At 47.7% G+C, this 11,638-nt stretch overlaps 1 protein-coding gene across 5 annotated transcripts in view; it reads left to right on the forward strand.

Annotated features, from left to right (window-relative positions):
* The window catches only part of DHRS7B (dehydrogenase/reductase 7B), a 92,749-nt gene extending 85,547 nt beyond the window's left edge, over positions 1-7,202 (forward strand). For all 5 annotated transcript variants that reach the window (XM_032263479.1, XM_032263477.1, XM_032263475.1 and 2 more), the window contains 2 exons: positions 3,934-4,086; positions 6,731-7,202. In XM_032263479.1, coding sequence (XP_032119370.1) covers positions 3,934-4,086; positions 6,731-6,936 — 359 coding nt within the window. In that variant the 3' untranslated portion in view covers positions 6,937-7,202. The remainder of the gene's footprint in view (positions 1-3,933; positions 4,087-6,730) is intronic.
* The last annotated feature ends 4,436 nt before the right edge of the window (positions 7,203-11,638 follow it).

Raw genomic sequence — 11,638 nt, forward strand, 5'->3', positions numbered from 1 at the left:
CTCAGCCTCAGCCCAGAGGACTGCCGTGGGTGCGGTGCATGGAGCTGCCCCGGGCACTAAGCACTAGGCGTGAGCTAGCCACTCTTATTGTTATGATCGTCCCACAGATATAATCATGCCATCACTTTGGGACATATGCCTCCACATTTTTTTCTACATATAATTCAAATAAGCAAAAATGGGCTGGCATTATTCATAGTGCTTTGTGGTTTGTCAGTGCCACTTAACGGTGAGTCTTTCTGCATCAGCATATATGGGTTTACCTCATCCTTTCATGTGGATACAGAGTAATTCATTGAATGAGTGTGCCATAATTGATTTGGCCATTTTTCTAGACACTTGAGCATTTTTTTTCCCCCTCAGTCTTTGACCATTAGCAGTGGTGCTATATAGAACATTCTCAAATATTGTTATCTCTGGGCACTCAGGTTTCCATAAAAAGGGCTTTAAGGTAATTACACATACTGTCCTTTCTTTGCATTACCTCCTGAAAGGAAATACTACCTATACCAGCCTCATCTCCTCTCTGCCACCCAAGGGCTAGGCCCAGCCTGGTCAGCAAAGGCAGGGAAAGCTGAGCTGCTGTAGCACTTTCCAAGGGCAGCCGCAAGCATCCAGTTCCGTGACACGGTAGGGCCAGCAGTGAACTGGGAGTGTAACACAGTTTATTCTTTCTTCCAAGATCTGAATCCCAGCTCTACCTTTTGGTTCTGGTTGTATTTTCTTCAACACATTACTTAACTATTCTGATCCTGTTTCCTTACATATTAGTGAAATTTACAATCATCATACATGCTTGTACATACATTATTTCTCTGTTTGTTAATATTCTATTTCAACTTTGGAAAGGACAGCCATCTAAGGCTTTTCAAATGGTTCAGGAAAAATACATATGGAATCAGAAATGATAAAGCAAATGAGTTAAAATGTTAATAATAGGTAAATCAGGGTAAAGGACATAAGAGTTTTCTTTTGTTTTTTTTGAGACAGAGTTTCGCTCTTGTCTCCCAGGCTGGAGTTCAGTGCTGCAATCTTGGCTCATTGCAACCTCCGCCTTCCAGGTTCAAGCAATTCTCCTGCCTTAGCCTCCTGAGTAGCTGGGATTACATGCACACCACGACGCCCGGCTAACTTCTGTATTTTCAGTAGAGATGGGGTTTCACCATGTTGGCCAGGCTGGTCTCAAACTCCTGACTTCAAGTGATCCGCCCACCTCAGCCTTCCAAAGTGTTGGGATTACAGGCATGAGCAACTGTGCCCAGCTGAAGTTCCTTATACTAAGTTATCTTCAAGTTTTACTTTGATTTATAATAATACCACTGATTTTTGTTGTCCAGTCGGCCTGCTGACTGCAGTAAGGCATGCAATGGTTGGTCTCCATATTCAGCTTTGTAATGACCAGACTAAATATGGAGTGCCTCTTGGGCAAGTTGGTTAACCCAAATTAGTAGCGGCCTTCTCACCTACAAAATGGGGAGAAGAGCATTCTCTCTCTCACACTGCTAAAGTGAAAACCACGTCACATCATCCACGCAGTGTGCTTAGTACTGGGCCTCACACTGGTAGGGTGAGTGATGTGAACAGTGGCGAGGTCAGCACAGCCTGGCTGAGAACTCACAGTCTGAGAGCTCTGGGGAGACCAGCTGTGAGAGGGTAGCAGTCTATTTTGGGTACCTACAGGATAACCCACTCTTTCTTGTCCGCAAGCCTGGGCTGTACTCTTGGAATCATGGCTAATAGGAGCAGTCCTCCATCCACCCACAGCCAACTCATCCAGCCCCAGCAACTGTGCCCCAAACCAACGGAGCAGGCCCAGAAAGGCAGTGCAGCAAGCTCAGAGACACTGCTGAACTGCCTCCTGTGACTTGCTGCGACACTTCCTTGCTTTCTCCCTTCCTGTTTCCTTAGCTGACGGATGCCCCTTCTTTCCTAAGGCTAAAACATTTAGAAATCTGAATTGGAGGAAACTGATTTACTGTGGAGATGCTGGTATGTTTCCCGGAATGTCATTATAGGGTCACTGTGTTCCCATTCAGAGCACCTTTTACTGGGTTGTGAAGCCCTTACCTCCAGAGCAGACACAGCTCTGTTTCTTGCAGGTCGAGTAAGCTCTATAGCTCTTGTAGATGAAAAGCCACTGCCTGGATATTTGTCAGAATGAGATATATAAGAAGGCAGGCTTGGATTTTATACACCCATGAAGGCCTACTCATGGCGCCCCCCTCTGTCACCTGATAACTCACAGGAGGACTAGGCAGCCACAGCTACATGGCAGGTCTGCAGGGCTAGCATGGGAGCTGTCCTACCTGCCACCAAGTAAAGAAGGCTACTTGCAGGAACAGTAGAATAGGTAAGAGCTCATTTCTATATTTATATACACACACACATATGTATATACACATATACATATATATGGTTTATATAAAATGTATAAAATCACATGGATAGATGTAGGATATATAAAAAAATAAATTGGCCAGGCCCAGTGGCTTATGCCTATAATCCCAGTACTTTGGGAGGCCGAGGCAGGTGGATCATGAGGTCATGAGTTCAAGACCAGCCTGGCCAAGATGGTGAGACACTGTCTCTACTAAAAATATATATATATATTAAAAAAAAAAAAAGCCAGGTGTGGTGATGTGTACCTATAATCCCAGCTACTCAGGAGGCTGAGACAGAGAATTGCTTAAACCCAAGAGGCGGACATTGCAATGAGCCGAGATCACCTGGGTGACAGAGCAAGATTGTCTTAAAAAAAAGATCACTGGGCACGGTGGCTTACTCCTGTAATCCCAGCACTTTGGGAGGCTGAGGTGAGAGGATTGTTTGAGGCCAGGAGGTCAAGGCTGCAACCACCTATGATCCTACGATCATAGCTCCACTCCAGCCCGGGTGACAGAGAAGATGCCTTCTCTGAAAAAACAAAACATAATTATTATTATTATTATTTTGAGACAGAGTCTTGTTCTGTCACCCGGGCTGGAGTGCAAAGGCACGATCTCAGCTCACTGCAACCTCTGCCTCCTGGGTTCAAGCGATTCTCCTGCCTCAGCCTCCTGAGTAGCTGGGATTATAGGTGCCTACCACCACACCCTGCTAATTTTTGTGTTTTTAGTAGAGATGGAGTTTCATCATGTCGGTCAGGTTGGTCTCAAACTCCTGACCTCGTGATCAGCCCGCCTCAGCCTCCCAAAGTGCTGGGATTACAGGTGTGAGCCACCATGCCCGGCAACAAAAGACAATTAAACAAAAATCCTGGGATACTGTTAGCACGGATTATCTCTGGGAGTTGAATTTGGAAGCTAGGAGGACTTTTGTTTTTTATACTATATGCTTCTATGTACTATTTGAATGTTTTACCCAGTAGGCATTCTTTTTTTTTTTTTTTAAACTTTTAACTCGGAATAACTTCAGACTTAAAATTGCAGGAACAGCACAAATAACTCCCATGTTCCCTTCACGCAGAGTCCCTGTTAACCTTTTACCTAATTTCCATTATCATATTCTCTCTCTGTGTATATGCATGTATACAGTTTATAATATATATAAAACTATATGTGTATGTAGCATATAATTTTTTCCTGAATCATTTGAAACTGGAGACATAATGCTCATTTATTCCTGTTTCAGTGTGTTTCCTGAGAACAAGGGCACAGTACACTTCTCCAAGTCAGGAAATGAACATCGTTACAATACTATAATCTTAAATTATAAAACCAGGTTTTCGAGCTGGGCTCAGTGGGCCATGCCTGCAGTCCCAGCTGAGGCGGGAGGATCACTTGAGCTCAGGCGTTGGAGTCCAGCCTAGGCAACATAACCAGACCTGCTCACAAATAAAACCAGGTTTTAAAAGCAGAGAGCATGAATGGTAGTGAATAGTTGGGCACCAGGCCATGCCCACTCACTCACCTGCCTCTCCGTCCACATGTGTAGACGCAGCCTCCAAGCATGCAACCCAGGCCTTCTTTGACTGTCTGCGTGCTGAGATGGAACAGTATGAAATTGAGGTGACCGTCATCAGCCCTGGCTACATCCACACCAACCTCTCCGTAAATGCCATCACCGCGGATGGATCCAGGTATGGAGGTGAGGCCTGGTTTCTCTTTTCTCCTATGAAAATCTCTCGGTTGGCCAGGCACAGTGGCTCATGCCTGTCATCACAGCACTTTGGGAGGCCGAGGTGGGCGGATCATGAGGTTAGGAGTTCGAGACCACACTGACCAACATGGTGAAACTCTGTCTCTACTAAAAATACAAAAATTAGCTGGGCATGGTGGTGCAGGCCAGTAATCCCAGCTATTCAGGAGGCCGAGACAGGAAAATCGCTTGAACCTGGGAGGCAGAGGTTGCAGTGAGCCGAGATTGTGCCATTGCACTCCAGCCTGGGTGATGGAGCAAGACTTTATTTCAAAAAAAGAAAATCTGGGCCAGGCGCGGTGGCTCAAGCCTATAATCCCAGCACTTTGGGAGGCTGAGGCAGGTGGATCACGAGGTCAAGAGATCGAGACCATCCTGGTCAACATGGTGAAACCCCGTCTCTACTAAAAATACAAAACATTAGCTGGGCATGGTGGCGCGTGCCTGTAATCCCAGCTACTCAGGAGGCTGAGGCAGGAGAATTGCCTGAACCCAGGAGGCGGAGGTTGCGGTGAGTTGAGATCGAGCCATTGCACTCCAGCCTGGGTAACATGAGTGAAACTCCGTCTCAAAAAAAAAAAAAAAAATCTGTTGGCCAGCCACAGTGAGACATGCTGCTCTTACCTCAGTGATTCTTTGGTCATTTTCATCTGGAACAGAACTTTTAAAGGGGCAAAGCTTGACAGAGGTGTTGGTTACAGACATGGACTAGTGAATAATCTTCGTTTACCTCACCATGGCCCACCCTTACAGTGAACCATTGCAGCATTCAGAACAGGACCTCTGTGGGCAGGACTCAAGGGCTAAAAGGAAGTTGCCATGCTGAAATGCCACCAGACTTCCAACTAACCCACTCACAGATCCCGTGGTCCAAGGAGTATTAGTATCAGGGTTGAGTGAATTGACCTCACGGCAAGTGTAAGGTGTTGATGGTCTGCCTCTGTCCCGTAGCTTGAGAAATGACTGATTCAGGGCCAGTCTTCAGGGTGAGGCTGAGGGTGGCAGTCTCAGCACCTTCATCTCGTCTCATTTGGAGACAGTGCAGAGCTGACCTGTAGTCACCACTCATGGGCCCCAGGCTCAGGCCAAGCAGAGACCATTGTGCCGTGAACAGTGGAGGCCTTGGAGCTGGTGCTGCCTCCCCGTGCTTGGAACAGGGCCTGCTCACCCTCCAGTGCTGTCCTGCCGTGTCCTCCTCCCTGATGTGATCTCCTGGGGTTTGCGCTGTGGTGTCTGCCTGGGGCCTTATGCTCCTGCACCCAGCCCAGCCAGACCTGAAGCAAACTGCCCGTGTCTTGGCAGCAGCTGCTCTCTCACACAGCAAGTCTTGTTTTCCCCACAACAGAAACTATACAGAGGCATGGGGCCCGGTACAGCTTTTTACCTGTTTATACATAAAAGATACCACTTTAAAAATGATCTCTGTAGCACTTAAAAATAAGCTGTAATCCACAACTTCCTGTTTTTCTGCATTAAAAAAACACAATGAGAACAGACACTGGTGAGGGAGCTCAGGCAATCTGGACAACTTCAGAGTGGTTTCATGTGGCTGGGCACTGTGGCTCACGCCTGTAATCCCAGAACTTTGGGAGGTGAAGTCAGCAGGATCACTTCAGCCTAGGAGTTTGAGACCAGTCTGGGCAATATTCCAAGACCTTGCCTCAACAAAAAGTACGAAAATTAGCCAACCATGGTGGCACTGCTTATAGTCCCAGCTATTTAGGAGGCTGAGGTGGGAGGACTGCTTGAGCCCAGGAGGTTGAGGCTGCAGCGAGCCATGATTGTGCCACTGCACTCCAGCCTGGGCAACAGAGTGAGACCCTGTCTCAAAAAAAAAAAAAAATGTGGTTTTACATGGCCTGTGGTAATGGTCTCTCCTGTGTGCCTGCCAGCTGGTCCTACTTTGCTGGCAAAATTGTCAAATTACTAGGGTGGAAGGAACATCAGTTGCTGTTAATCTAACACTTCCTCTTAATCTCTCCCAGCTGTCCCTTCTAACATCTAAAATAAATTAAGGATTTCTTCCTGTGCCTCATCCAGTTAATACTTGACATCAAGAACAGGGGCATCTGTCTGCTCTTGACTTAGCGAGCTTGTCATGCATATGGGGGTCATACAGTCCCTGACCACCTTGTCTGGACACCCAGAAGCCAACCTACCCAAGACAAATGAGGTGGCACAGCATCCCTTAGTCTTTGGTTGTTCTAACAGGCACACGCTTCCCAGGTCAGGAGGCTGCTTTTCAGATGCGGAGTGAGGGGCTCACCCGGCTCACCGTGTGCCTTTGCTGTGGACCACCAGGCAGACAGACTCGCTTTGGTTCCAAGCCCTGACTGGGGTCATCAGTCTACCTTGTTTCCACATCCCACCCACCTCTCGCTTCCCCCACTGACCCATATCCAACCACAAAATGGTTCTTCATTTCCTTGGAGCACGGAATCATCAGGGATGGTGGCACACCACCAGCTTCCTGGCTCTGGTAAGAGCTTCGTGGTGGGACAGGCAGCAGGCTGACCTGATGGCCGACATCAGCTCAGATCCCCAAGAGGGACCTCTGCTTCCAAGTTACTGTGTTTTCTTTTGTTTATTTTAGTTACGGACAAGACCACAGCCCAGGGCCGAAGCCCTGTGGAAGTTGCCCAGGACGTTCTCGCTGCTGTGGGGAAGAAGAAGAAAGATGTGATCCTGGCTGATGTGCTGCCTTCCTTGGCCATTTATCTTCGAACTCTGGCTCCTGGGCTCTTCTTCAGCCTCATGGCCTCCAGGGCCAGAAAAGAGCGGAAATCCAAGAACGTCTAGTGCTCTGACCAGCCAGAGCCAGGGCAGAGAAGCCACATTCCTAGGCTCAGTTCCTCTACAAGGGACAGTTGCATTTGTTAAGACTTTAATGGAGATTTGTCTCACAAGTGGAAAGGATTGAAGAAACACGTCTTGTGCAGATCTGCTGGCAGAGGAGGAGAACCAAAAAAGGCAACAAGCTTCTTCCCAGGGTGAGGGGAAACACTTAAGGAGTAAATACGGAGCTGTGGTTTAACATTAAAAATAATAAACATCTCAAACAGTAAGAATTGTAGTCTTCACGGACTAGAACCTTGTGTCCTGTGAATTCCAGCCCTGCCAACTCCTAGAAATTGTTTCAACCTTAGAATCAAGATGTGATGTCACCTGACCCAGCTGTTTTCATATTTGACTTAAACCTCATTGTTTTGGCAGAAAGACCACCTTCAGCACTCAAGGGAAAACTCAGTAGTTTTAAGAAGTCAGTAGTCATGCCCATTTCCAGGGCCCTGTGATATCCAACACAAAAAGTGGACCAGTATGTGATGGCTTATTTGGCGTATCCCAGGGGATGCTGGCTTTAGCACCTCATAGGAATTTCCATTTCTAGGCCGGGCGCGGTGGCTCACGCCTGTAATCCCAGCACTTTGGGAGGCCGAGGTGGGCAGATCATGAGGTCAAGAGATCGAGACCATCCTGGCCAACATGGCGAAATCCCGTCTCTACCAAAAAATACAAAAATTAGCTGGGCGTGGTGGTGTGTACCTGTAATCTCAGCTGCTTGAGAGGCTGAGGCAGGAGGATTGCTTGAACCCAGGAGGAGAGATTGCGGTGAGCCGCGATTGTGCCACAGCACTCCAGCCTGGTGCCTGGCGACAGAGCAAGACTCTCTCTCAAAAAAAAGGAATTTCCATTTCTCTCTTAACTCTCACCACATCCCTGTAGGATGCCAAGCACCACTCGAAACTTAATAAAGAGAGAGCTGCCAAAAGGGAGAGGAGAACCCTGCATGGCCCCACGTCCTCTAAAAGGGAAACCATCAAACTGGCCAGCTGGGCAGATCCTGCAGTAGCCCCTGGTCTGGTGGAAGTGAGCCATTTGTTAGCTGTAACTAGCTGGATCGTAGCCAGAAAGAATGCCTGTTTCTGCCTTTCTGATGTATTAAAAATACAGGGTTGAGGCTCACTGAGTAGGTCAAGTTCATTTCTAATGTTTAGGAAGAAACTTTTCCTGTTACTGAAGCTGAAAATTGAAATGTATTGTAATACAAATCTCTAGCACATCATATTGACATTTCGCACCATGTCCCAACTCTGGCCTTGTTGAGATTGTATTTTAAACAGCTGCCCTAAACAGATGATAAAAATGGCCACAGCCAGCCTTGGGTTAGGGTGCCAGACAGTTTCGGGTTTCCTGGGAGTAGGAGGACAAACGGGTGACTAGATCTGATGACCTGCCCCAGCTCATAACATTTCCTGGACGTTCCCAGAGCCTTTGGTAAAATGTGGACATAGTGATGGGTGGTTCTTCAGTTTCCAGGTAAATTGTCAGCCTCCCTTCTGACATGGAAGAGAAGAGTCTCCTTGGTGTTCACAGTGGAGACAGTAAACCCAGGCAAGAGCTGGTGCTGAGACAGAAGCAGCACCTTTCTAAAGCTCAGCCCGAGTCTGAGGTTGAATGAAAGTGCCAGGCACACAGCAGGTTTCCAGGAAATGGCAGCCATGAAGGGCACTCTCCCTCTGATGGAAACGAGAGGACATCTCTCCTTGGATGCTGTTGGCTGCCACACTCAGAGGCACCTGGTGTCCAGGTGCTGTCCTTTCCTCTCCATTATATAACGTGGTCAGCAACTGGAGGTTGATGAGATAGACTGCCCTCAAAGGAATGCAAGTTTAGCAACCGTGTACTCCGTCATCAGAAGAGGGGAATGTCACATATGTTCTTGAGGTGATTGGTTTTGGGGCCATTGTGACCTGACTCAGCTGGCAAGCATGGAGCTTGGGCTGGCACTAAAGATTCCTTAACCTACACACCACCTGTGAGTCGTAATTGGTTAGATTGCAGCCAGAACGAACACCTGCTTCCACCTTTCTTTTTTGAGATGGAGTTTCACTCTTGTCGCCCAGGCTGGAGTGCAGTGGCGCAATGTCTGCTCACTGCAACCACCATCTCCTATGATTCACCTTCAAGTGATTTTCCTGCCTCAGCCTCCCGTGTATCTAGGATTACAGGTGTGCGCCACCACGCCCGGCTACCACCTTTCTAATTTATTAAAAATACATGTTGAGGCTTACTGAATAGGTCAAGTTCATTTCTTTTTTTTTTTTTTTTTTTTTTTTTTTTTGGAGACGGAGTTTCGCTCGTTACCCAGGCTGGAGTGCAATGGCATGATCTCGGCTCACCGCAACCTCCGCCTCCTGGGTTCAGGCAATTCTCCTGCCTCAGCCTCCTGAGTAGCTGGGATTACAGGCACACGCCACCATGCCCAGCTAATTTTTTGTAATTTTACTAGAGACGGGGTTTCACCATGTTGACCAGGATGGTCTTGATCTCTTGACCTCGTGATCCACCCGCCTCGGCCTCCCAAAGTGCTGGGATTACAAGCGTGAGCCACCGCGCCCGGCCCGGTCAAGTTCATTTCTAAAGTTTGTTTCCTCAAATTAAATAAAGTGATTAGCAGCTGGAGACTGACGTGCTCGATCTCAGTACTACTGGTTGTTAACATTCTAAAATCCTCAGCTCACTTTGTAAAACTTAACTTGAAAAACTTTATATTCTACCATATAAACTATAACAAACTGAATAATTATTAAAACCTAGCTAAATAAAGCTGTTTGCCATAGGCAGAGTCTGAGGCGCGCTGTTCTTGAGGAGGTTGGCAAGTCCCAGAGGGGACCTACACCAGCACCAGACAGACGCTGTCCTTGCCCTCAGAGGCTGAGGACTAAAAGGGCCGGCAGCTGTGCTCTTTCATGTCCATGCTGCTCCTACGGTCGCCTCGGGTCCCTGGAGTTCTGTGTCCCTTCCTGGAGACAGCAACGGTTTGGATAATGTGGGACTTACTGAGCCTTTAGAATTGTCCCAACTTAGCAGCTGAAGCGGCTTCCTGTGGGTGAGTCCCATGTGCTTTGCTCCAAAGCAAGAAGCCCAGCCACAGCCCAGGTGCAGCTGATGGCCCCGAGCAACCTTCATTGCTGTCCGATTTTCAAACCAGTGTTTGAATAGGAACGTTTGCCAGCGGGGTTAGTGATGCTGCTGTTCCAGTTTCTTTTCTGTCTTTAGAGGGGTTTTGTCCCCTTCTCTTTCATCCTTAAATTCTGCTGGGGAGGTCTGAAAAAGCAGTTTTTAATTGGTTCTGCCTTCAGATATCTGATGAAGTTCAAAGGCACTTTCCACTTTGCTCTTCAAGCGCCTTGGTGTTTCACATCATGCCCAAACCAAGACGGAAACATAAAACCAAATTAGCTTTTCCAAAGAGCAGCATCTCCATGCAGTGTAGAGAGGCCGTAGCCGATTAGTGAATCCAAGAAATAGTGTACAGCCCCTGGGCACCCTGCCCACCTCCCAGCAGGTCTCCCTTCCTTCCCTCAGGGCCCAGCAGCTGCTGCACCAGATGTGAAAACTTCGGAGCAAGCTGACAGACCGGTACGGGATCCAGTTTGATCAGTTGTCCTTTTACATAACGGCTCTTCATTCTTCTCTGAAAATGGGTGGAGATAGGTAGCTGAAACTGATTTATTACATTAGTGACACAGTCTATCCCTAAAGTGGTCCATGTAGGACTCATTTAAGTGGATTTTGCACAGGAGGGCCCCGGTAACTTGGCCTTTGCTTTCTCTCAATTGGCAGTTACTGAATGCTGTTTCAACAACAAAAATTTGGCCGGGAGCGGTGGCTCACACCTGTAATCTATAATCCCAGCACTTTGGGAGGCCGAGGCAGGCAGATCACCTGAGGCCAGGAGTTTGAGACCAGCCTGCCATCATGGCGAAACGCTATCTCTGCTAAAAATACAAAAAATTAGCTGGGCATATGTATTTTTTTTTCTGTATAGACAGGGTCTTGCTATGTTGCCCAGACTGGTCTTGAACTCTTGGACCTCAAGTATTTAATGCTCCTCCTACCTCAGCCTCCCAACGTGCTGGGACTATAGGCATGAGCCACTGTACTCAGCCGTCGAATGCTTTCTTCAAAAATACTGTCGCGTATCACAGATGAGCATAAGTGACTCGTCAGCAGCTCTGCCATGACTGCTTATCTGGGTGGGGCAGTGGTGGGAACAGAAGTCAGCACTGACAGCAGGGAGGGAGGCGCGATTCTGCTTCTCCATGCTGCCGGCCTCAGGCACACCAAACCCTGCCTGCTGTCTGGGTTAGTACATCCAACAAGAATCACTTCGTTCAGTGCAGCTTCGGAAATGGTGGGACAGCTACCTGTTTGCACCTGGTTTGTACTTCGGGTGAGGGCTTCTGCTCAGCTGACTTGAGGTTGCCTCGACTTACCCAACTTTTACCTTCTAGTCAAATTCCCCATGAAATCTAAGTTGTAGGCAGAATACTTCCAGGCCAGACATGGGGCTCCTTTTCCAAATATGGGCATTAAAAAAAAAAAAAAAAAAAAACTGCCAGCAGGCTCAGATGCCAGCACGCAGACACCTGAGGGCTCGTATGCACCTGCATTTCAATCACATTGCCAAGATGAGGCATGTTTTTCTGGGATCAGT

Source organism: Sapajus apella, unplaced genomic scaffold (genome assembly GCF_009761245.1).
Source record: "Sapajus apella isolate SASKATOON/1434 unplaced genomic scaffold, GSC_monkey_1.0 scaffold136, whole genome shotgun sequence".
Classification (NCBI taxonomy): Eukaryota; Metazoa; Chordata; class Mammalia; order Primates; family Cebidae; genus Sapajus; species Sapajus apella.